General features: G+C 41.6%; 1 protein-coding gene and 1 long non-coding RNA gene across 4 annotated transcripts in view; both read right to left on the bottom strand.

Moving 5' to 3' along the window:
* LOC103345282 (uncharacterized) overlaps positions 1-22,057 on the bottom strand; it is a 38,043-nt gene extending 15,986 nt beyond the window's left edge. The window contains exons 1-2 of one of the 3 annotated variants that reach the window (XR_011384292.1): positions 21,403-22,057; positions 9,898-10,067 (exon numbers count right to left, since the gene is read on the bottom strand). This is a non-coding gene — a long non-coding RNA (uncharacterized lncRNA). Of the gene's footprint in view, positions 1-1,527; positions 2,281-2,346; positions 5,440-9,897; positions 10,068-21,402 lie in introns of those variants that run through there. The other 2 variants (XR_011384291.1, XR_007915390.2) reach the window with 2 other exon arrangements.
* On the bottom strand, positions 7,587-8,528 carry ORYCUNV1R1652 (vomeronasal 1 receptor oryCunV1R1652). The gene has a single exon (NM_001167333.1). The coding sequence runs from the start codon at positions 8,526-8,528 to the stop codon at positions 7,587-7,589; it is 942 nt and encodes a 313-aa protein (NP_001160805.1).
* Positions 22,058-22,233: the final 176 nt, after the last annotated feature.

The following is a 22,233-nucleotide window of genomic DNA, read 5'->3' as shown; positions in this document are numbered from 1 at the left end:
AATATTTAAGCCCAGAACCAGGCACACAAAGAAGCACCCCCTCTCACTAGGCAATTTTCCTGGAACACCACAGATTGTAATTCCTAGATACAACCAAGGGTCTGGGTTTATCTTCCATCCTTATGTTCTCAGTGACAGAAAACCCTTGAACACCCCTTTCTCCACCCAGCACACCACTCTTTCTACCACACTTCCCTCACATAGCTGCATTCCTAGTCCCCCTCTCCACCATCCAAACTGGCAGCATCTCCATGGCTTCTGACATGTCACTTAGCATTACTCATCCACAGATGCTTGCAAATTCAAACAAGATTCAGGACTACCCAGAGCCATGATGGTCCCCACTGTCAGACATGGCCCTGAATCCAACTGTAAGGGTCTCTCTGCCTCACTCTGTTCCTTACATTAACTTCCACAGTAAGAACCATCAGCAGATTTCAGAAACCCATTGTCCATTCTAACTTGTCATTCAATTATCACTATCTGCCTTCCTCTCCTCCTAACCCGAATCCACAACCTTGGCTGAATGACCCTCTACCCCACATATAGTGACCCTTTCAAATGACCACTTGTGCCCCTAATACAACCTACTCACCAGACACAACAAATATCGTGATAAAATCCCTGCAGGTCTACAAAGCAGCAAATAAGATGATATCCATGTGAGCCTCCACATCTATATCATGCTTGCTCATGGCTCAGAAGCTATGGCCACCCACAAGGTCATCCTCTTTCCCACACTGTGCAATGGCCACTTCTCTTCTGTATCTGTATTTCTGACATCTACAGTGCTCATCCAGGTACCCAGCTATGATACAGTTGTGGCCTCCATCGCTCCCCTTCCTCACCTTCTAAGAACATTAATATCATTAATAGGAGTCCCTCTACTGATTGTGACCCCATACTTTTATGAGCTGAATGTCTGTGTCCTCCTAAAGTTCATATATTGAAGCACTAACACAATAAAGCCCAATACAATGTGATAGTATTTAGAGCAAGTACCTTTGAATGATAAATTTAGAATAGGTCAAGAATGTGAAACCCTCGGACTGACACTGTGTTGCAGTGGGTTAAGCTGCTGCTTGCGATGTCAACATCCCTCGCCAGAGTGTAGGTTTCAGTCCAGATGCTTTGCATCTGATCTGCTAATGGGCCTGAAAAATCAGGAGATGATCCAAGTACTTGGACCTGTCACCCATGCAGGAGATCAGGATGGTGTTCCTGGCTCTTGGCTTCTGCTTAGACTAGCCCTGATGTTTGAGGAGTGAACCAGGAGATGGAAGATCAATTTCTCTCTCTCTCTCTCTCTCTACCTCTTTCTTCCTTTCTTCCTCTCTTCCTCTCTCTCTCTGCCTTTCAAATAAATAAATAATAAATATTTTAAAAAGAAAATGAGACCCTCATTATGGGATTAGCACCTTTTTAAGAAGAAAAAAAAATCTTGCTCTATCCACAGGATCCCTCCCAGGAAAGACCATGTGAGTATACAGGAAAGTAGCTATTGCAAGCCAGGAAAGGAGCTCTTACCACAAACCAAAACTCTGACACCTTGGTCTTGGGCTTCCCAGCTTCCAAACTGTGAGAAACACATTTTTGTTGTTTAAACCAACAGTATATATGTTATTGTTAACCGTCTGAACTAAGACCAACAGCTCCATACTGGCCCATGCACTATCAGCTGCTCTTAGAAGATGTCTCAGTCCTGAACCCCACACCTAAATTGCAGATTGATGTGTCTATCCCTCCACCCTTGATACCTCTACTCATCCTCAAATACCTCATATCTTTAATATGCCCAAAATAAACTTATGATGTTCCCAGTGAAAATTATTCCTATTAGTTACTTTCTCATCCCAGGAGATGGAGCTTCTATACTCCAACTAATGAATGCAAAAATCTTTCAGTCATCCCCTTTTTCTCTCTCATTCGCAAAAGTAGAAAATCAGAGCAGACCTATACAAAATTATGAGCCAGAATGCAACCATTTCTACCACTTCCACAGCTACTACAATGGTTCACACCATCAAGACTCATCTGGGAGCCGGCGCCATGGCTCACTTGGTTAATCCTCTGCCTGCGGTGCCGGCATCCCATATGGCTGCCGGGTTCTAGACCCGGCTGCTCCTCTTCCAATCCAGCTCTCTGCTGTGGCCCAGGAAGGCAGTGGAGGATGGCACAAGTGCTTGGGCCCTGCACCCACATGGGAGACTGGGAAGAAGCACCTGGCTCCTGGTTTCAGATCAGAGCAGCTCTGGCCATAGTGGCCATTTGGGGAGTGAAGACCTTTCTGTTTTCTCTCTCTCTCTCTCTCTCTCTCTCTCTCTCTCTCACTGTCTATAACTTTACCTGTCAAATAAATTCAAAAAAAAAAAAAAAAAGAAAGACTCTCTGGATTACTGCAGTAGTCTCCTCCCTCATCTTGCTGTCTCTTCACTCGCAAAGGCTGTTCTCCACACTCAGGTGTAAAGAGCCTATGAGACCTGGGTCAGGCCACCTCCCTTCTCTGCACCAAACCTCCCTTTGCCTCCATCATCTCCAGAACAGTTCTGCCCTCTGTTCTATTAGGAAAGGAGACTTGAAGTTCCCTGAAGCAACACAGCCTCACCTGGAACCACCTGCATACACATGTTCCTATTCCAGGAACAAACTTCTACAATCCATTCCATTGTTTGCTAATAGCAGGAACCACTCCATGGAACCCCCAAGTTGGATTCAGAATCCTGGGCCTAGGATCCATTCAGGGTCTCCAGGCCCAATGCCTGAAAGAGCGGCAAGAAAAGATTTTTGGTACAGCAGTCACAGAGATCACACGGATGGGAAGACCAGTAAGGTCTGGGACACACTTCATTCACTTTGTAGTGTCTGTAAGTGCTACTGATACAAAGCCAGGATCAGGAGCCTCCCCATGGTCCTTCATATGGGTGCAGGGGCCCAAGGACTTGGGCCATCCTCCATTGCTTTCCCAGGCCATGGCAGAGAGCTGGATCAGAAGTGGAGCAGCCGGGACTCACACCAGCACCCATATGGGATGCCAGAACTGCAGGTGGTGGCTTTACCCACTATGCCACAGCACCAGTCTCTTTCATGTATTACAAAATGCATTCTCTTTTTCATTCTTGCCTCATCTATCTCTGGATAAATTAACTAGTTTAGAATAACAGCTTTCTGTGATATCAACAGTTTGCATTCTTAAAAAAATGTGAATGATACATTAATTAGTCATGTTTTGGCGATTGAAACTCTGGGAATTCAAAATTAACATCTTACAGACACCAGAAAAATTTCAGCCTTGTTTTGCACACTGTTCTATCTTGCTTTGTTCAGACAACTTTGCAAGCTAGCTGCCATCCAATCACACGTGGATCTTGTGGTCCATTATTTCACTCAGGAAACTCACGTCTGCAAGGAGGGCAAGGAGTGTGGCCCCAGGGAAGCTTCTGCTTCTTTTTCTCTAGGTTTTTCCAGTTGGCTCAGGCAAAACTCACCCTTGAGGAATGAAGACAATACTCTTCCCACTGAAGTTTTCCCCAGTTCACATACCAGCTGGACTTGGATTTTCTGGAGGTTTCAGTTGAGGAACAGGAACAAAGAATATGATCCCTTTCCGACCACCACCAACTTTGATTTCCAACCACCATGATCTACAGTTCCCTGAGTTGAGCCTTAAGGTCAAAGTTCATGTCAGCTCCAGACATGCCTGGGAGATGCTGAACTTGACCACTATGGCTCCTAGGCACTGGGCTTCACCATCTGGGCATTCACGCTGCACTTGGCAACTTCTTGCTGAACACTGTTATGGAAAAACTCCAGGTCTTGTGCAAGAACTTGAAATCTCAGCTAACAAAGGCAAGATTCTGGAACAGTGCAAGAAGTAGTGTGGAAATGAGAAAGATCTGTGAGAGGCTGTAGGCAGTTTAGACAGTCCCAGCAAGTAATTGGGGCAGAGTTGGTGATGCATTTCCACCCCAAAAGTCATTCTTTGGTGCTACTTAATGAAAATCCCTGTGCTAGCTCCTCCTATTCTATTCTCTGATTTCTGTCCCAGGTGGCATCTGGGGCAACCTGGTCTAGGTCTAGGCCTTTTTCTAGGCCTGGGTGAGAGACTGGACAAAGAAGAGCACCTTCTGCACCAACTCTGGTGGTTGGAAGTCCGAGTTCAAGGCGGCAGTGGGTTTGGTGCCTGTTGAGGGAAAGCTTCCTGGTTTACCACATCTTTTGGCTGTGCCCTCACATGATTGCTGCACATGGTTTCTCCTGAGGCAAACACAAGTCCCCATTTAGACACGGTCATGGCAGCTCCAAGTGAAATGATAGTTATTTCCTAGAAAGAGTTGACTTCATACTGGCCCGTCTTTAATTCACTTGTCCCCGCACATTCCATAATCATGACAGCACTGTCACTCTGGGTGATTCTGTGCCTAGCTGGGGGATTGCCTGCCTCCCCCATGCATGGGTAAGGACGGTGTGGTACACCACACCTCCCAGGATGGCCTGACTGTTGCAGGTGGCAGGAGCACCAGGCACATTTCCCCCACCTCCTTCCCATCCCTGTTGAAGGGTCTTGTAATTACCAGTCAGGGAAACAGCACCCGGGTGAAGCCCAGACCCAGTAGGACCTCCTGGAAAGCTACTGTAGCCAAGTGACCTTCAAGCTGATTGGAGAAGCATAGCGGTGCCAGTGTCAGAACTATCCTACAGAATTAGTGTTGCCCTGAATTAGCTGCCTGCCCTTTAAAAGGTGAGCTTGATTGTTAATAAAATGGACACGTTTGCCATAACTTGTCTCTGCTGCTCCTTTTTGAAAAATGCATTGCCCCACCCCAGCTCTGTGGACCTCGCAGGCCGAGTCTGCATTTATTTCACCTGTCCACATGTATTCCGTAATCATGACAGACTCTGTCTCTTCAGGAAATGTCATTTTATAAGTGGATCTTCCTTTTGGGTAAGATATCGATTTTTATGGAAATTGGATATTTCTTAGAAAACCTAGTAAGAAATATTGTGTGAAAATTTAATTCTATTTTTCTTTTTCTAGCTTTGGAACCCTGATAAATATCTATATGAGATATTTTTCTGAGGGTTCTTGAAAAGTACACATGTTCAAGATTGATGGGATGGGGCCAGTGCTGGCGTAGCCAGTAAAGCTGCCGCCTGCACGCTGGCATCCCCTATGGGTTCCAGTTCAAGACCTGGCTGCTCCACTTCCAACCCTGCTCTCTGCTATGGCCTCAGAAAGCAGTGGAAGATGGTCCAAGTTCTTGGGCCCTGCACTCGCATGGGAGACCAGGAAGAAACTCCTGGCTCCTGGCTTCTGATCGGCATAGCTACAGCCGTTGTGGCTATTTGGAGAGTGAACCAATGGAAGGAAGACCTTTCTCTCTCTCTCTCTCTTTCTCTCTCTCTCTGTAAAACTACCTTTCAAATAAATTTTTAAATAATGCATCTTCTCATTCCCTGCCCATCCCATAATCAGCTTCTCCCAGACCAATCACTCATCATGTAGCACACTGCATAATTAATCTGTTATTGACATTTTGTCTGCTGTCCCATTCTCAATTACAATATTGCTGCAATACAGGAAGTTTCTTTCCTAGCTGTCTTTCACTTCTCTGATACATCACATGCATGAAGAATAATATATTATGTACTTTAGGTGCTTAAGGAGTATATGGATGTAACAAATAAAGGCATTGACTTGACCATGAACCATTTATAACACTCTGGCAGTTCTCTCCTTTTCACTTGCTTTGTCTTATTCTTCAAGGCTGTGACTGTGCATATTTCTGAGAAATAAACCAGAATCCTGGTTGGGAGACAAAACTCAGATCAGCCAGAAACACAGCCTTGCTTTGTGCTCAACTTCCCTCTGTTGCTCCCTGTACCTTAATGCCCTCATGTCATCGTTCACTTTCACCTGGTCTTTTTCATGGATTACAGACATTCTGGGGCCAGAGTGTGGAGTAGCAGGTAAAGCCAGCACCTGCAGCAGCAGCATCCCATATGGGCACTGGTTCACTCCTGGCTGCCTCGCTTCTATTCCAGTTCCATGCTAATGTCCTGGGAAAAGTGGCAGAAGATGACTCAAGTGTTTGGGTCCATGATACCCATATAGGAGACCAGGAAGAAGCTCCTGGCTTCAGCTTGGCCCAGCACTGATTGTTGGGGTCATTTGGGAAGTTAACCAGCAGATGGAAGCTGTCTCTGTAATGACTTTCAAATAAATAAATCTTTTAAAAAAAAGGCAAACCTGCATTCTTCTAGTTATTCCTGCCTCTTCAATTTCTAGATAAATTAGCTGGATGCAAATAATAGCTTTCAGTGGTGTCAACATTTTGTAAAACATAGGAGATTTCATTTATCAATTTATTGCACATTGACATTCTGGAATCAAAATTAACATCTTTGCCTGAGAGCTTCTGGAAAAGTTTTAACCTTGTGATGCACATTGTTTTCCTCTGCTTTGTCAGAGTGATGTGCCATTCAGTTATATCACAATTTGTTGTCCACAATCTCAGTTAGAAAGACCCTGTTCACGTGCTGCAATGGGTTAACACCCTGGCCTGAAGCACCGGCATCCCATATGTGTGCCAGTCAGAAACCCAGCTGCTCCACTTCTGATCCAGCTCTCTGCTATGGACTGGGAAAGCAGTAGAAAATGGCCGAAGTACTTGCGCCCTTGCACCCAAGTGGGAGACCTGGGCGAAGCTCCTGACTACTGGCTTTGGATCAGCGCAGCCATGGCACTTGTGGCCAAGAAGGGAGAGAACCATCAGATGGAAGACCTCTCTCTCTCTCTCTCTCTCTCTCTCTCTCTGCTGCTCCTCTCTCTGTATAACTCTAACTTATAAATAAATAAATCTTAAAAAAAAGAAAAACCATGTTCACAAAAATGTCATCCCAGTCCCAGAGAAACTTTTCCTTCTTTTTCTCTGGGTTTTCCAATTGGTTTACACATAACTTTCCTTTGAGGAATGAAGACAATATTCTTCCACTATATTTTTCTCCAGAATACTGTTCTAGCTGGACTTGTGGAATTGTGTTCGGAATTTGTCTGAGGGTATACAACTTAACATGCTTATGGAATCAATGATAGCGACTTCTTCCATCTCAAATCACTTAGAATTCCTCCAACAAATGAGGGAAGGAAAACTGTATCATAAATATATTCACAGTCTTTTGATACCCCTCAAAGAGTCAGAATGAAGGAAGGAGTCTTATAATTTTGGAGTTCATTTTAGGTATTTAATCAAAGAAGTAAAACTGAGAGTAGACTTTACTATCATAATACATCAGATGAGGATTTTAAAAGAAGCAAATGGTAAAGGGAAGATTTACTAGAATTTGTATGGAGCTAAGGACACAGGAGGACAAAGACTGAAGAGAAACACCCTTATTTGATGTGGGCAAAGTAGAAATGAGAAGCCCCTCCTTCCTTGTTCCATGCCTGGCTATCTGCTAAATGAAATAATTATGTATTCACGTTCAGTCTGTCTTGATTTGATCCTTTCCACTAACTGATTTAGCAAATGTAAATGCTATATAAAATATGGAAGGGTGAACTGATACATGGACAGTATGCTGGATTTTCATGCTATGACCTGTTTATGAAAATCATTGATCTTTGTGCCACACGTATACCACAGCCTAGAGACGCGGGGGTCTCTGCTGATGAGCACAAAGGGGCTAACACAGGGGAAAGATGAACCCATAAGGACAGAGGTATTCACCAGCCACCAGCTGGGTTTATCAAAGAGGGTCATATAGAAAGTAAAGAAGGAAGACAGTGCATAACAACAGAAAAATGTGCTCACTAGCATCAGGATGCTGTGGGTGGCTCTTGTCTCTGGGGAGCATTTGGGAGAGAGGCTTTTGCTGTGAATGTGTAGTACCTTCTGCTTATGTCTGTACAAAATGATCAACATGCAGCCACTGGCCCAAATCATCAACACCAAATACAAAACGTCAATGAAGGAAAACATCATGGAATACAATAAGGATATACTTTTGTCAATTACTAAGCCAGAGCAGAAAACTAAATCTCTTTTCTCTGTGTTGTTGTTGCTCTCCCTCATTGCTGTGATATACATAGGAACAATACTATTCACCAACAGGTGAAGGGTCCAGCAGAGCAGAATGGAAAGTCGAATGGATTTGAGGGCTTTGACCTTGAGCTCCATCCACTGGGGGCTGCTAAGGCTGATTGTGATGGCCTGGAAGCCACTCAGGAGAGAAGTTGCACTCAGAGACGCCCCTCTGGCCACTCTATGAACATAGAAAACTAGTTTGCATCCAAAATCGTCCATGAAATATTTCAGCCCAAAAGCTGCCATGGTCTGAGGAATGCCTCTCGAGAGCAGAACCAAGCAGTTGGCTACAATTAGGTTATGGAGAATCAAATCCATGTGCTTTATCCCTCGTCCAGTGCAGGAAAGGAAGCCATAGCAGAGAAGGAGCAGGATGTTTCCTAGGAATCCGACTCCTGTCTGAGAGACAAAGATGATTCCCATGGTCAGAGCCCTGGATGGCATGCAGTCACAAGGACAGTAGTTCATGCAAAGCCAGTAAGTCCTGGAAAGACATGGAGCTAATGTGTTTCATCAAGGAAGCTTAAGTTCATTTCTTACTTCTACCCATTTTTTTTTCGCACTTAGTAATGACTTCTAGAAGAATATATTATTTGTATTTTCTTGAGAGGCATTTGGATGCTGGTTGAGTATATCTTCTCTCACAGCTATTTCAGATTTTTCTAAGACTTTTCATCCATATTCACCTTGTTCCTATATGATATATTGTTTTCTTGTCTATTTGTAGTGTTTTGGTTAAATGTTCCTTTGCCAACTAACCAATTATTCTGGTATTTGTATGAAAGTGCAGAAATTCAAGTTACAGTATGGGTGACCAAATAATTATTTATCACAACATTTAATTATATATTCTAATTGCAGTGGTATATTAGAATAGTGAAGCCAAAGATTCTCTCTTATTTCATTGGCCCCAAATGTACAATGACACTATCACAGCAAATATTTGAAAGCAAATATTGAAAGCATGAATAGCTCATGCCAACTAAAACATAAAGTATTATGAAGAAAAACATTAAATTATTTCATTTGTATGGAATCCTAGTATCTTCATTTTATATGTAGAGGAGTAATTCAAAATTTAGTATGATAAGTAACACTAAATTTATTTTTTAATTAATTAATTTGCTCCTTAAGTTTACAAATTTCATAGGTACAATTTTAGGAATATAGTTATTCTTAACACCAACCCACCCTCCCACCCCTGCTCCCATGCTCCTCCTCCTCTCTTTCCCCTTTCCAGTCAGGTTCTCCATTAAGATTCATTTTTAATTAACTTTGCACACAGAAGATCAACTCTATACTAAGTAAAGATTACAACAATATGCACAGACATATACAACAAACACACAAAAACTGTGAACTATTTTTACAGTTAACTCTCATAAATACAACTCATTGAGGACAGATGTCCTGCATGGGCAGTTCATACACAGTGTTGTTAATTTAACAATTAACACTCTTTTATGTATGATGTCAGTGACTACTCAAGGGTCTTGACAAGAGCTGCCTAGGCTGTGAAAGCCTTTGGAGTGCACAAACTCTGTCAGTATTTAGACAAGGCCATAAGCAAAGTGTAAGTTCTCTCCTCCTTTAGAGAAAAGCACATCCTTCTTTGTTGGCCACTTCTTTCTGCTGGGGTCTCACTCACAGAGATCCTTCATGTAGAACATTTTTTACCGCAGTGTTTGGGCTTTCCAGGTCTGAAATGCTCTCATGGACAATCAGACTGAGAAATAAACATGGACTTTCTTATCTGCCTTAGCACGCATCATCCCTCTATGTGCAGAAGCTCACGTTAGCACTCCAGTGTCACCTTTGTCAAGAAGTATAATGTTTTCAGCAATCCAACCTCACTGTCCTGGTACACAGTCATTTTCTTCAGAGCCTAGTATCCAGGATGGAGATGTGATCTCCAAAATTTGTCTTTTACAGGAAAGATGGCCCAGTGATGACAGAGGATGTGTTGTGGGGAGGCAGCAAAACCTAGAAGAGATAATTTAGAGAAATGTTCTTATTCTTGATGTGGACAAAGAAATAGGATCTTACAAAAGAACCAGAAAATAAACCATTGGTAGGTAAGGAGGAAGGAAGACTGGGAAAGTGTAGAACCAGCTGCAAAACTAAGAAAGAGCTTCAAGGTAGCAGAAGAGTCTAGGATGAATATTTTTACTTTTGAAGTTACTATTGCATTTCATGACTATAAACTTTTTTCCCACCAAGCTAAGAATACTCTGTCCGGAACTAAAGGGAGAAATCCCTGGGAATGAGTGACCTCTTGCTAGGAAAAGGAGAAGGGAGAGACAGAATGCAGACAATAATTTAGCCATCAAATAAAACACACAAAAATTTCTCTCAAGCACTACCATGCAATTGATTAAAGTTCACAGAAGTGAAAAAGGAAAGAAGTTGGAAGTGGAAATATATGAACAGATGACAAATGTGCTAAGCACAGGGAAGAAACATGCTACTTCAACAAAATCCATTGCTCAACAGACTGTAAGCAGGATAAACAAAATCTTTAGATAGGCAGGTATATTATAAAAAATAAAATCCTGTCCAGATTGAGGCCACAGTCCTTCAGAGAATAATACCAAACCTTTAGTCTCTACACCCGTTAGAAAATCGATTCTTTCATAGGGGGGCAGAGCCAAGATGGCGGAATAGTGAGGGCGCGCACTGATAGTCTGGGAAAATTTACCTTTATTTATTTATTTATTTATTTATTTATTTTTGACAGGCAGAGTGGACAGTGAGAGAGAGAGACAGAGAGAAAGGTCTTCCTTTTGCCGTTGGTTCACCCTCCAATGGCCGCCGCTGCAGCCGGCGCACCGCGCTGATCCGATGGCAGGAGCCAGGAGCCAGGTGCTTTTCCTGGTCTCCCATGGGGTGCAGGGCCCAAGCACCTGGGCCATCCTTCACTGCACTCCCTGGCCACAGCAGAGAGCTGGCCTGGAAGAGGGGCAACCGGAACAGAATCCGGCACCCCGACCGGGACTAGAACCCGGTGTGCCGGTGCCGCTAGGCGGAGGATTAGCCTAGTGAGCCACGGCGCCGGCCTCGGGAAAATTTAGTTTAATAAAAGGGGAGTTACGGTAGCCTCAGAAAAAAGAACCAGGAAAATATTGCAGGGGAAACTCCTCTGGATCCAGTGGCCGTGAATCAGAGGACCTACTGGGAGAACAAGGTCGCCCACCGCGCGGAAGCCAAGCCGCAGGACCGAGCAAGGTCTGCGCACCAGTGCTCGAAGGGGAGTGCATGCCACACAGACAACAGCGGGGAGACTTGGGACGTTCAGGGCTCCGAGTCCACACATCGGCGCTGGAAGGGGAGGTGAGCTCAATAACCCGAGACATTGGTGGGGAAACGGGGGTCAGAATCTAGAGGGGGGCCGGAAAGTGCAGCAAACTCACTACCAGAAAGAAGGAAAAAAAAAGTTTCGGGGTTTCTCTTCCCCCTAACCTTGCAAAGGTTGCAAGGCTGCAAGGCTTGAAGAATTCCCAAGAGACAAAGAGCAGGCCCCCTCTCTGGATTTACATATCAATGGGGGAGAGCTAAGGAACTGAGTCACTACAATTCAGTAGCCTAGGCAACCCAGTGGGAGTCCAGAGGAGCCTAAGGACTCTGGGACTCTGCGGGTAGAAGCCAAAGACTGGAAGCAGTGCGGTGTTACTTACCCCCTGAATAAATAAAATACATAAATAAATAAAAAGAGAGAGATTTACCACGCATAACCTGAGGGTGTCACTTTGCACACCCTTAACCAGGAAGAACCAGGCAGAGCTCTCAGGCCGCACCCATCTCAAGCCTCCAAGGCTCCTCCATCAGCAGGCAGTCCACTTAACACGGACACAGTATAAAATAAAATAAAAATTAAAAAAATGCACAGTGACGAAAGAAGAATTAACTATGCCGAGTAACAAACACAGAAATCGAGGGAACAAGATCAACGATGACACTATGATGCCTCCAAATAAGCAAAACACCCCAAGCCGAGATTATGAAGATGATGAGATAGAAGAAATGCAAGATACGGATTTCAAAAAATTTATGATAAGAACATTTAGAAGTTTTCAAAAGCAAATCCTTGAACTACAGAAATCCTTATTGGACAAGATTGAAAATCTCTCTCGTGAAAATGAAATTTTAAGGAAGAGTCAAAATGAAACTCAGAAACTAGTAGAACAGGAAAGTGTGATAGTGAAGAGAAATCAAAATGAAATGAAGAGCTCAATAGATCAAATGACAAACACGATAGAGAGCCTTAAAAACAGAATGGGTGAAGCAGAAGAGAGAATATTGGACTTAGAGCACAGGAAAACATACAGTCAAACCAAAGAAAAGAAGAGGAAATTAGAAATCTAAAAAATATTGTTGGGAATCTGCAGGATACTATTAAAAAAAGCAACATTCGAGTTCTAGGAGTTCCTGAAGGCATGGAGAGAGAGAAAGGATTAGAAGGCCTTTTTAGTGAGATACTAGCAGAGAACTTTCCAGGTTTGGAGAAGGACAGAGACATCCTAGTACAGGAAGCTCATAGAACCCCGAATAAACGTGACCAAAAGAGATCCTCACCACGACACGTGGTAATTAAACTTACCACAGTGAAACATAAAGAAAAGATCCTAAAATGTGTAAGACAGAAACGTCAGATTACTCTCAGAGGATCTCCAATCAGACTCACAGCTGACTTCTCATCAGAAACACTACAGGCTAGGAGGGAATGGCGAGACATAGCACAGGTGCTAAGAGAAAAAAATTGCCAGCCCAGAATATTATATCCTGCCAAGCTCTCATTTGTGAATGAAGGTGAAATAAAGACCTTTCATAGCAAACAGAAATTGAAGGACTTTGTGGCCACTCGTCTGGCCCTGCAAAAGATACTTAAAGATGTGCTACACTCAGAAACACAGAAACACGGCCATCAATATGAAAGAAGGGAAAGGAAGAACACCTACCAGTAAAAGAGCATGGGAAGCTCAAAGCATATACTAGAAAATATTTCCGGGAAAATGGCAGGGCAAAGTCACTACGCATCAATAGTCACATTGAACATTAATGGTCTGAATTCTTCAGTTAAAAGACACCGTTTGGCTGACTGGCTCACAGAACACAACCCAACTATTTGTTGCCTACAAGAAACACATCTCTGTAACAAAGAGGCATGCAGACTGAAAGTGAAAGGTTGGAAAAAGATATTCCATGCCAACAGAAACCAAAAAAAAGCAGGTGTAGCCATATTAATATCAGACAAAATAAACTTTAATACAAAAACTGTTAAGAGAGACAAAGAGGGACACTATATAATGATTAAGGGTTCAATTCAACAGGAAGATGTAACTATTATAAATGTATATGCACCTAATTACAGGGCACCAGTCTATTTAAAAGATATGTTAAGGGACTTAAAGGGAGATTTAGATTCCAATACAATAGTACTGGGGGACTTCAATACTCCACTCTCAGAAATAGACAGATCATCCGGACAGAAGATCAACAAGGAAACAGCAGATTTATTTGACACTATTGCCCAAATGGATCTAACAGATATCTACAGAACTTTCAACCCTACATCTACAGACTTCACATTCTTCTCAGCAGTGCATGGAACCTTCTCCAGGATTGATCACATACTAGGACATAAAGCAAGTCTCAGCAAATTTAAAAGAATTTGAATCATACCATGCAGCTTCTCAGACCACAGCGGAACGAAGCTGGAAATTAGCAACTCAGGAAACCCCAGAAAGTATGCAAACACATGGAGACTGAACAACATGCTCCTGAATGAACACTGGGTCATTCAAGAAATCAAAAGAGAAATCAAAAACTTTCTGGAAGTAAATGAAGACAACAACACAACATATCAAAACTTATGGGATACAGCAAAAGCAGTATTGAGAGGCAAATATATAGCAATAGGTGCCCATATCAAGAAATTGGAAGGGTACCAAATAAATGAACTTTCAGCGCACCTCAAGGACCTAGAAAAACTGCAGCAAACCAAACCCAAATCTAGTAGGAGAAGAGAAATAATTAAAACCAGAGAAGAAATTAACAGGACTGAATCCAAAAAACACTACAAAAAATCAGCCAAGCGAGAAGCTGGTTTTTTGAAAAAATAAACAAAATTGACACCCCATTGGCCCAACTAACTAAAAAAAGAAGAGAAAAGACCCAAATCAATAAAATCAGAGATGAAAAAGGAAACATAACAACAGACACCACAGAAATAAAAAGAATCATCAGAAATTACTACAAGGACCTGTATGCCAGCAAACAGGAAAACCTATCAGAATTGGATAGATTCCTGGACACATGCAATGTACCAAAATTGAACCATGAAGACATCGAAAACCTAAATAGACCCATAACTGAAACAGAAATTGAAACCGTAATAAAGGCCCTCCCAACAAAGAAAAGCCCAGGACCAGATGGATTCACTGCTGAATTCTACCAGACATTTAAAGAAGAACTAATCCCATTTCTTCTCAAACTGTTCAGAACAATCGAAAAAGAGGGAATCCTCCCAAATTCTTTCTATGAAGCCAGCATCACCTTAATCCCTAAGCCAGAGAAAGATGCAGCACTGAAAGAAAGTTACAGACCAATATCCCTGATGAACATAGACGCAAAAATCCTCAATAAAATTCTGGCCAATAGAGTACAACGACACATCAGGAAAATCATCCACCCAGACCAAGTGGGATTCATCCCTGGTATGCAGGGATGGTTCAACTTTCGCAAATCAATCAATGTGATTCACCACATTAACAGACTGCAAAAGAAAAACCATATGATTATCTCAATTGATGCAGAGAAAGCATTTGATAAAATTCAACACCCTTTCATGATGAAAACTCTAAGCAAATTGGGTATAGAAGGAACATTCCTCAATATAATCAATGCAATTTATAAAAAACCCAGGGCCAGCATCCTATTGAATGGGGAAAAGTTGGAAGCATTTCCACTGAAATCTGGCACCAGGCAGGGATTCCCACTCTCACCACTGCTATTTAACATAGTTCTGGAAGTTTTAGCCAGAGCCATCAGACAAGAAAAAGAAATCAAAGCAATATAAATCAAGAAGGAAGTAGTCAAACTATCCCTCCTTGCAGACGATATGATTCTGTACTTAGAGGATCCAAAGAACTCTACTAAGAGACTATTGGAACTCATAGAGGAGTTTGGCAAAGTGGCAGGATATAAAATCAATGCACAAAAATCAACAGCCTTTGTATACACAAGCAATGCCATGACTGAGAAAGAACTGCTAAGATCAATCCCATTCACAATAGCTACAAAAACAACCAAATACCTTGGAATAAACTTAACCAAGGATGTTAAAGATCTCTACGATGAGAATTACAAAATCTTAAAGAAAGAAATAGAAGAGGATACCAAAAAATGGAAAAATCTTCCATGCTCAAGGATTGGAATAATCAACATCATCAAAATGTCCATTCTCCCAAAAGCAATTTATAGATTCAATGCAATCCCAATCAAGATTCCAAACACATTCTTCTCAGATCTAGAAAAAATGATGCTGAAATTCATATGGAGGCACAAGAGACCTTGAATAGCTAAAGCAATCTTGTACAACAAAAACAAAGCCGGAGGCATCACAATACCAGACTTCAGGACATACTACAGGGCAGTTGTAATCAAACCTGCACGGTACTGGTACAGAAACAGATGGATAGACCAATGGAACAGAATTGAAACACCAGAAATCAACCCAAACATCTACAGCCAACTTATATTTGATCAAGGATCTAAAACTAATTCCTGGAGCAAGGACAGTCTATTCAACAAATGGTGCTGGGAAAATGGATTTCCACGTGCAGAATCATGAAGCAAGACCCCTACCTTACACCTTACACAAAAATCCACTCAACGTGGATTAAAGACCTAAATCTATGTCCTGACACCATTAAGTTATTAGAGAACATTGGAGAAACCCTTCAAGATATTGGCACAGGAAAAGAGTTTCTGGAAAAGACCCGGGAGGCACAGGCAGTCAAAGCCAAAATCAACTATTGGGATTGCATCAAATTGAGAAGTTTCTGTACTGCAAAAGAAACAGTCAGGAAAGTGAAGAGGCAACTGACAGAATGGGAAAAAATATTTGCAAACTATGCAACAGATAAAGGGTTAATAACCAGAATCTACAAAGAGATCAAGAAACTCCACAAAAACAAAACTAACAACCCACTTAAGAGATGGGCCAAGGACTTCAATAGACATTTTTCCAAACCCGAAATCCAAATGGCCAACAGGCACTTGAAAAATTGCTCAAGGTCACTAGCAATCAGGGAAATGCAAATCAAAACCACAATGAGGTTCCACCTCACCCCAGTTAGAATGGATCACATACAGAAATCTACCAACAACAGATGCTGGAGAGGACGTGGGGAAAAAGGGACACTAACCCACTGTTGGTGGGAATGCAAACTGGTGAAGCCACTATGGAAATCAGTCTGGAGATTCCTCAGAAACCTGAAGATAACCCTACCGTTCGACCCAGCCATCCCACTCCTTGGAATTTACCCAAAGGAGTTTAAATTGGCAAACAAAAAAGCGGTCTGGACCCTAATGTTTATCGCAGCACAATTCACAATAGCCAAGACCTGGAACCAACCTAAATGCCCATCAACGGTAGACTGGATAAAGAAATTATGGGATATGTATTCTTTAGAATACTATACCGCAGTAAGAAACAACGAAATCCAGTCATTTGCAACAAAATGGAGGAATCTGGAACACATCATGCTGAGTGAAGTAAGCCAGTCCCAAAGGGACAAATACCATATGTTCTCCCTGATCGGTGACAACTGACTGAACACCAAAAAGGAAACCTCCTGAAGTGAAATGGACACTATGATAAATGGTGACTTGATCAGCATAGCCCTGACTGTTAATGGACAACTTAATACTTTATCCCTCTTAGTATTTTTTTTTGTCTGTTCTACTTAATATGACTGGTTTAATTCTGTAATTATCACACAGTTATTCTTAAATGTTGAAAATTAACTGAAATGTGATCCCTGTTAAACATAAGAGTGGGAATAAGAGAGGGAAGAGATGTATAACTTGGGGCATGCTCGGGCTGACTTGCCCCAATTGGTAGAGTTGGAAACATACCAGGGGATTCCAATTCAATCCCATCAAGGTGGCATGTGCCAATGCCATCTCACTAGTCCAAGTGATCAATTTCAGTTCACAATTGATCATAATGAAAGGACTAAGAGTCAAAGGGAGCACATAAACAAGTCTAGTACCTGCTAACACTAACCGATAGAATAAATAAAGGGGAGAGTGATCCAACATGGGAAGTGAGATACTCAGCAGACTCATAGAATGGCAGATGTCCTAAATAGCACTCTGGCCTCAGAATCAGCCCTAAAGGCATTCGGATCTGGCTGAAAAGCCCATGAGAGTATTTCAGGCATGGAAAGCCAAGACACTCTGGCAAAAAGATCTCTGTGAATGAGATCCCAGTGGAAAGAACAGGTCTTCAAAGAGGGAGGTGCCTTTCTCTGAAGGGAGGAGAGAACCTCCACTTTGACTATGACCGTGTCTAAACAAGATAAGAGTTGGAGTCTCAAGGGGCTTCCATAGCCTTGGAAACTCATGACTGGTGCATAGGGAGATTACTGATGCCATAAACTGGAGTGTCAATTGGTAAAGTCAACAACAGGAGTCACTGTGCACTTACTCCTCATGTAGGATCTCTGTCCTTAATGTGCTGTACATTGAGGTTTAATGCTATAACGAGTACTCAAACAGTATATTTCACTTTGTGTTTCTATGGGGGTGCAAACGGTTGAAATCTTTACTTAATGTACACTAAACTGATCTTCTGTTAAAAAAAAAAAGAAAAAAGAAACTATCAATTCCCAACTTGACTCTCACTGGGATTAAACATGACAATAGGTCTGATCTGATTTCATCATCATTTAAAAAAAATCATCTATTATTTTTCACTTTATGTCTCTGTGTGGGAGCAAACTGTTGAAATCCTTACTTAATGTATACTAAGCTGATCTTCTGTATATTAAGATAATCAAAAATGAATCTTGATGTGAATGGAAGGGGAGAGGGAGTGGGAAAGGGGATGGTTGTGGGTGGGAGGGACGGTATGGGGGGGGGAAGCCATTGTAATCCATGAGTCGTACTTTGGAAATTTATATTCATTAAATAAAAGATAAAAAAAAAGAAAAGAAAATCGATTCTTTCTACATAGCTTGTTACTTTATACCTATACATCTTATTAGCTAAATTGTATAATATTAAAAATAATTGTTATGAGATTATTGTGCAAATTCAGAAATGCTATCACAAAAAACAACAGACATAACAAAAAGATGCTCAATCTCTTACCAAAAGATAGCAGTTTGTGAAGGAGCTGATGTAAATCAGGTTCTGATTTATGGGGAGGGTACAGAAAACAGTTAACATGGTCAGTGCCGTGGCTCACTAGGTTAATCCTCCACCTGAGGTGCTGGTTACTGGGTTCTAGTCCTGTTTTGGGTTCCGGTTCTGTCCAGTTGTTCCTCTTCCAGTTCAGCTCTTTGTTGTGGCCCAGGAGGGCAGCAGAGGATGGCCAAGTGCTTGGGTCCCTGTACCAGCATGGAAGACAGGGAGGAAGTATCCCGCTACTAGCTTCGGACCGGCGTAGCGCCGGTCACAGTGGACATTAGGGAAGTGAACCAACAGAAGGAAGAACTGTCTTTCTGTTACTTTCTCACTGTCTATAACTCTCTCTGTCTCTGTCTCACTATCTAACTGCCTGGCGAAAGAAAGAAAGAAAGAAAGAAAGAAAGAAAGAAAGAAAGAAAGAAAGAAAGAAAGAAAGGAAGGAAGGAAGGAAGGAAGGAAGGAAGGAAGGAAGGAAGGAAGGAAGGAAGGAAGGAAGGAAGGAAGGAAGGAAGGAAGAAAGAAAGAAAGAAAGAAACCAGTTAACATAACTATTCTTTGAAAGGCTTTAAAAAAAATCAAATTGCTGTTGGTTTCCACCTAAGAATTTGATTTGGGAGGGTTCCTAATTCCTTGATAAGACAGGCCCACTGTACTTAACATAGGTTTATTGAAACAGTGAATGAAGGTTTCTGTGTGTTTTCTTAAAATCATTTATTTATTGGAAAGGCAGAATAACAGAGAGAGGGAGAGACTCAGACACAAAGGTAACTTCCATCTGGCGGTTTACTTTGCACATGGCATCAATGGCTGTGGCAGGACAGCATGAATCCAGGTCCTGGAACCCCATCCAGTCTCCCACGTGGTGTCAGGGGACCAAGTTCTTGGGCCATCTTGTGCTTTCTTAGGCATTTTAACAGGAAGCTGTATTGGAAGCAGAGGATCCCATACTCCAACTGGTGCCTCTGTAGGGGATGCCAGAGTCCCAGGCAAAGTCTTACCAGCTGCACCACAATGCCAGCCCTCAATAGACGTTTGTTGACTTTGTCCTGATTCATGACTAACATGCTGGCAGTTGTCTGTGATCGTGCCTCTCATTTTCATCATTCCTCAAGGCTGCAACTGTGCATAGTTCTGAGAAGTTCAATGTAATCAGAAACGGGAGAGAAAACCCTCAGGTTGGCTAGAATCACAACCTGGCCCTGTGCTTGGGTTCCTTCTCTCACTCCCTACACCTTAATGCCCTTGTCTCATCTGTCCTTCTCATCTCATCTTTTTCATGTGTTACAACATGCCTTCCTTTCACTATGCCTGCCTCATCTATCTCTGGATACATAAACTAGTGCCTCATAAGAGCTTTAAGGGTTATTAACATTTTCTACATCTTTGTAAAATGTGAATGATATTATATTTACTTATTTCTGGCTACCGCTGAAACTCCAGGAATTCAAAATGAACATCTTTTGCCCATGAGCTTCTTATAAGCAGAGAAAAAGTTCCAGCCTTCTGTTGCAACCTGTTCTGCTCTGCTTTGTCCAAAAGAACCTTTCTGAGCTGCATGCTCTTCAGTCACAGTGGAATCTGCTGTGCACAGCCTCATTTAGAAAGACCCTGTCTGCAAGGATGGCACCAGAGTGACACCCTGAGATGCTTTGCTTATTTCCCCTCTGGGTTTTTCCAGTTGGCTGAGGCAGAATTGTCCTCTGAGACATAAAGACAGCATTCTTCCCACTCAAGTATTTTTTTGCAATTCCTATACTAGCTAGACATATCTTTAGGAGTTCATTTATGTATTTTGTCAATTAAGTAAACCTGAGAGTAGACTTTGTTATCACAATGTCTCAATAAAGAGTACAGGAAGATAATCATAGATGAAAGATTTAACAGGACTCATAAGGCAGAAAGGACATGTGAGGACAATGACTAAGATAAACATACCTTGTTATGTCCTGCAAGAGGAAGTGAGGAATCCTCCCTTGTTTCATATCTGACTGTTAAATTAAAGTAAGTATGTGATCAAGCTCTGCTATTGTGCTTCTGCTTCTGTCCACAAACGTACTTAGCCAGTAAACACTTAAAGATCGGGAAGGATGAGTTTTTACATGGACACATTCAGCATTGCACATTTTCATGCTCTGACTCATTTATAGAAATCACTGATTTTTCTGCTGCTGCATAGCATAGACTAGAGACAGGTGGGTATTTGTTGATCAGCAGAAAGGGAATAAGATGGGAAGCTTGAAGCCATGAGAGCAGTGATGTTCATCAGCCACCAACTGGCTTTATCAAAGAGGGACGTATAAGAGGAAAGATGGAAGATAGCACATAAAAAGAGAAAAAGGTGCTCACTAGGATCAGGATGTTGTGAGTGACTGTAGTCTCAGGGGAGCACCCTCTGGTCACTCTGTGAACACAGAAAACTAGTTAGCACCCCAAACCATCCATAAAATACTCCAGCCCAAAAGTTGCCATTGTCTGAGAAATCCATTCCAGAGAAAGACCAAACAATTGTCTAAAATTAGGTTATGGAGAATCCAGTCCACTTGCTTTGTCATCCATCCAGTGCAGGAAAGGAGACCATAACAAAGAAGGAGCAGGATGTTTGCTAGGATCCTGACTCCTGTGTGAGAGGCAAAGATGACTCCCATTGTCAGAGCCCTGGGAAGGATCTGTCACAAGCACAGTAGTTTCACACAGAGCAGGTCAATCCTGCAAAGAAATGCCAATAGTGGATTTCATCAAGGAAATTTAGGTTCTGCATCTGCAACTAACAATTATTCCCACTCAGAAAAGCTGTATACAAATATATATTCTTTGAATTTTCTGAAGATGAATGTTGTATATATATTGTCCTGTGTGTGTTTGTGTGTGTTTGGGTTTTTCTAATAGTTTTATTCATATTTACCTTGTTTCTGTATACTGTATCATTTTCTTGCCCATTTGTGTTACAATATTCTTCTACATAGTGCTTTCATGAAATCCATCTTTGCTGATTATTCAGTTATTCCATAAAGCAGTGTTGTATTTCTATGATAAATTAGAAATTCAAATTACATTATTGGCGACATGACTTGATAGTGGCAGAATAATTCATTATGACAACATTGAATCATCCAATATAAGTTCAGTTCTATATTAGATTGGTGATGCCAAAGGTTTGTTTGCTCTTGTTTCATTTGGGCATAAGTGCACAAGCACCACTACCACAGCAAATGTTTGAACCACTTGAATCTACCAAGTACAATAGTTATTGAAAAGTAAAATATAAAATAGTATAAAGAAAAAATATTAAGTTTTCTTTGTACAGAAGTGATGCTGAAATAAAATAGTCAGTGTGTCCAAATAGCTCAAGATGAGTTAGCATGAAAATATATTTAAAACACTTTACAGTATCCTGAACCCTGAAAAACCTTAAGAATGATAAAGAGAACCATAATACCAGAACAATGAATGTTCCAAACTAGTCTGTTCCAGTATAGGGACAAAATAATTTTGAAAATGTTAATAAAAACTCTAAATAGACAGTGACAGTGTCCTGTGATAAGGCCATTGTGGATGAGTTCCAGTGTTACACAATGCACTTAAAACAGCATTGCTGTCTAATCCCTTTTCACAATATTTCTGAGTTGTTAAAATTAAACTATTGAAAGCATACATAGGCTAATAAATATGAACTAGCAAGTTATACTAAAACTATTTAAAGAACACTTTAAAATAAAGGTAAACAGAAAGTCTG

Source organism: Oryctolagus cuniculus, chromosome 18, assembly GCF_964237555.1.
Source record: "Oryctolagus cuniculus chromosome 18, mOryCun1.1, whole genome shotgun sequence".
Lineage (NCBI taxonomy): Eukaryota > Metazoa > Chordata > Mammalia > Lagomorpha > Leporidae > Oryctolagus > Oryctolagus cuniculus.
The sequence above is the reverse complement of the archived record's forward strand: the minus strand, read 5'-3'. Positions and strand labels throughout refer to the sequence as shown.

Excerpts from the sequence above, each read along its gene's own strand:
- ORYCUNV1R1652 (NM_001167333.1), bottom strand. The coding sequence starts at position 8,528 with ATGCCATCCAGGGCTCTGACCATGGGAATCATCTTTGTCTCTCAGACA.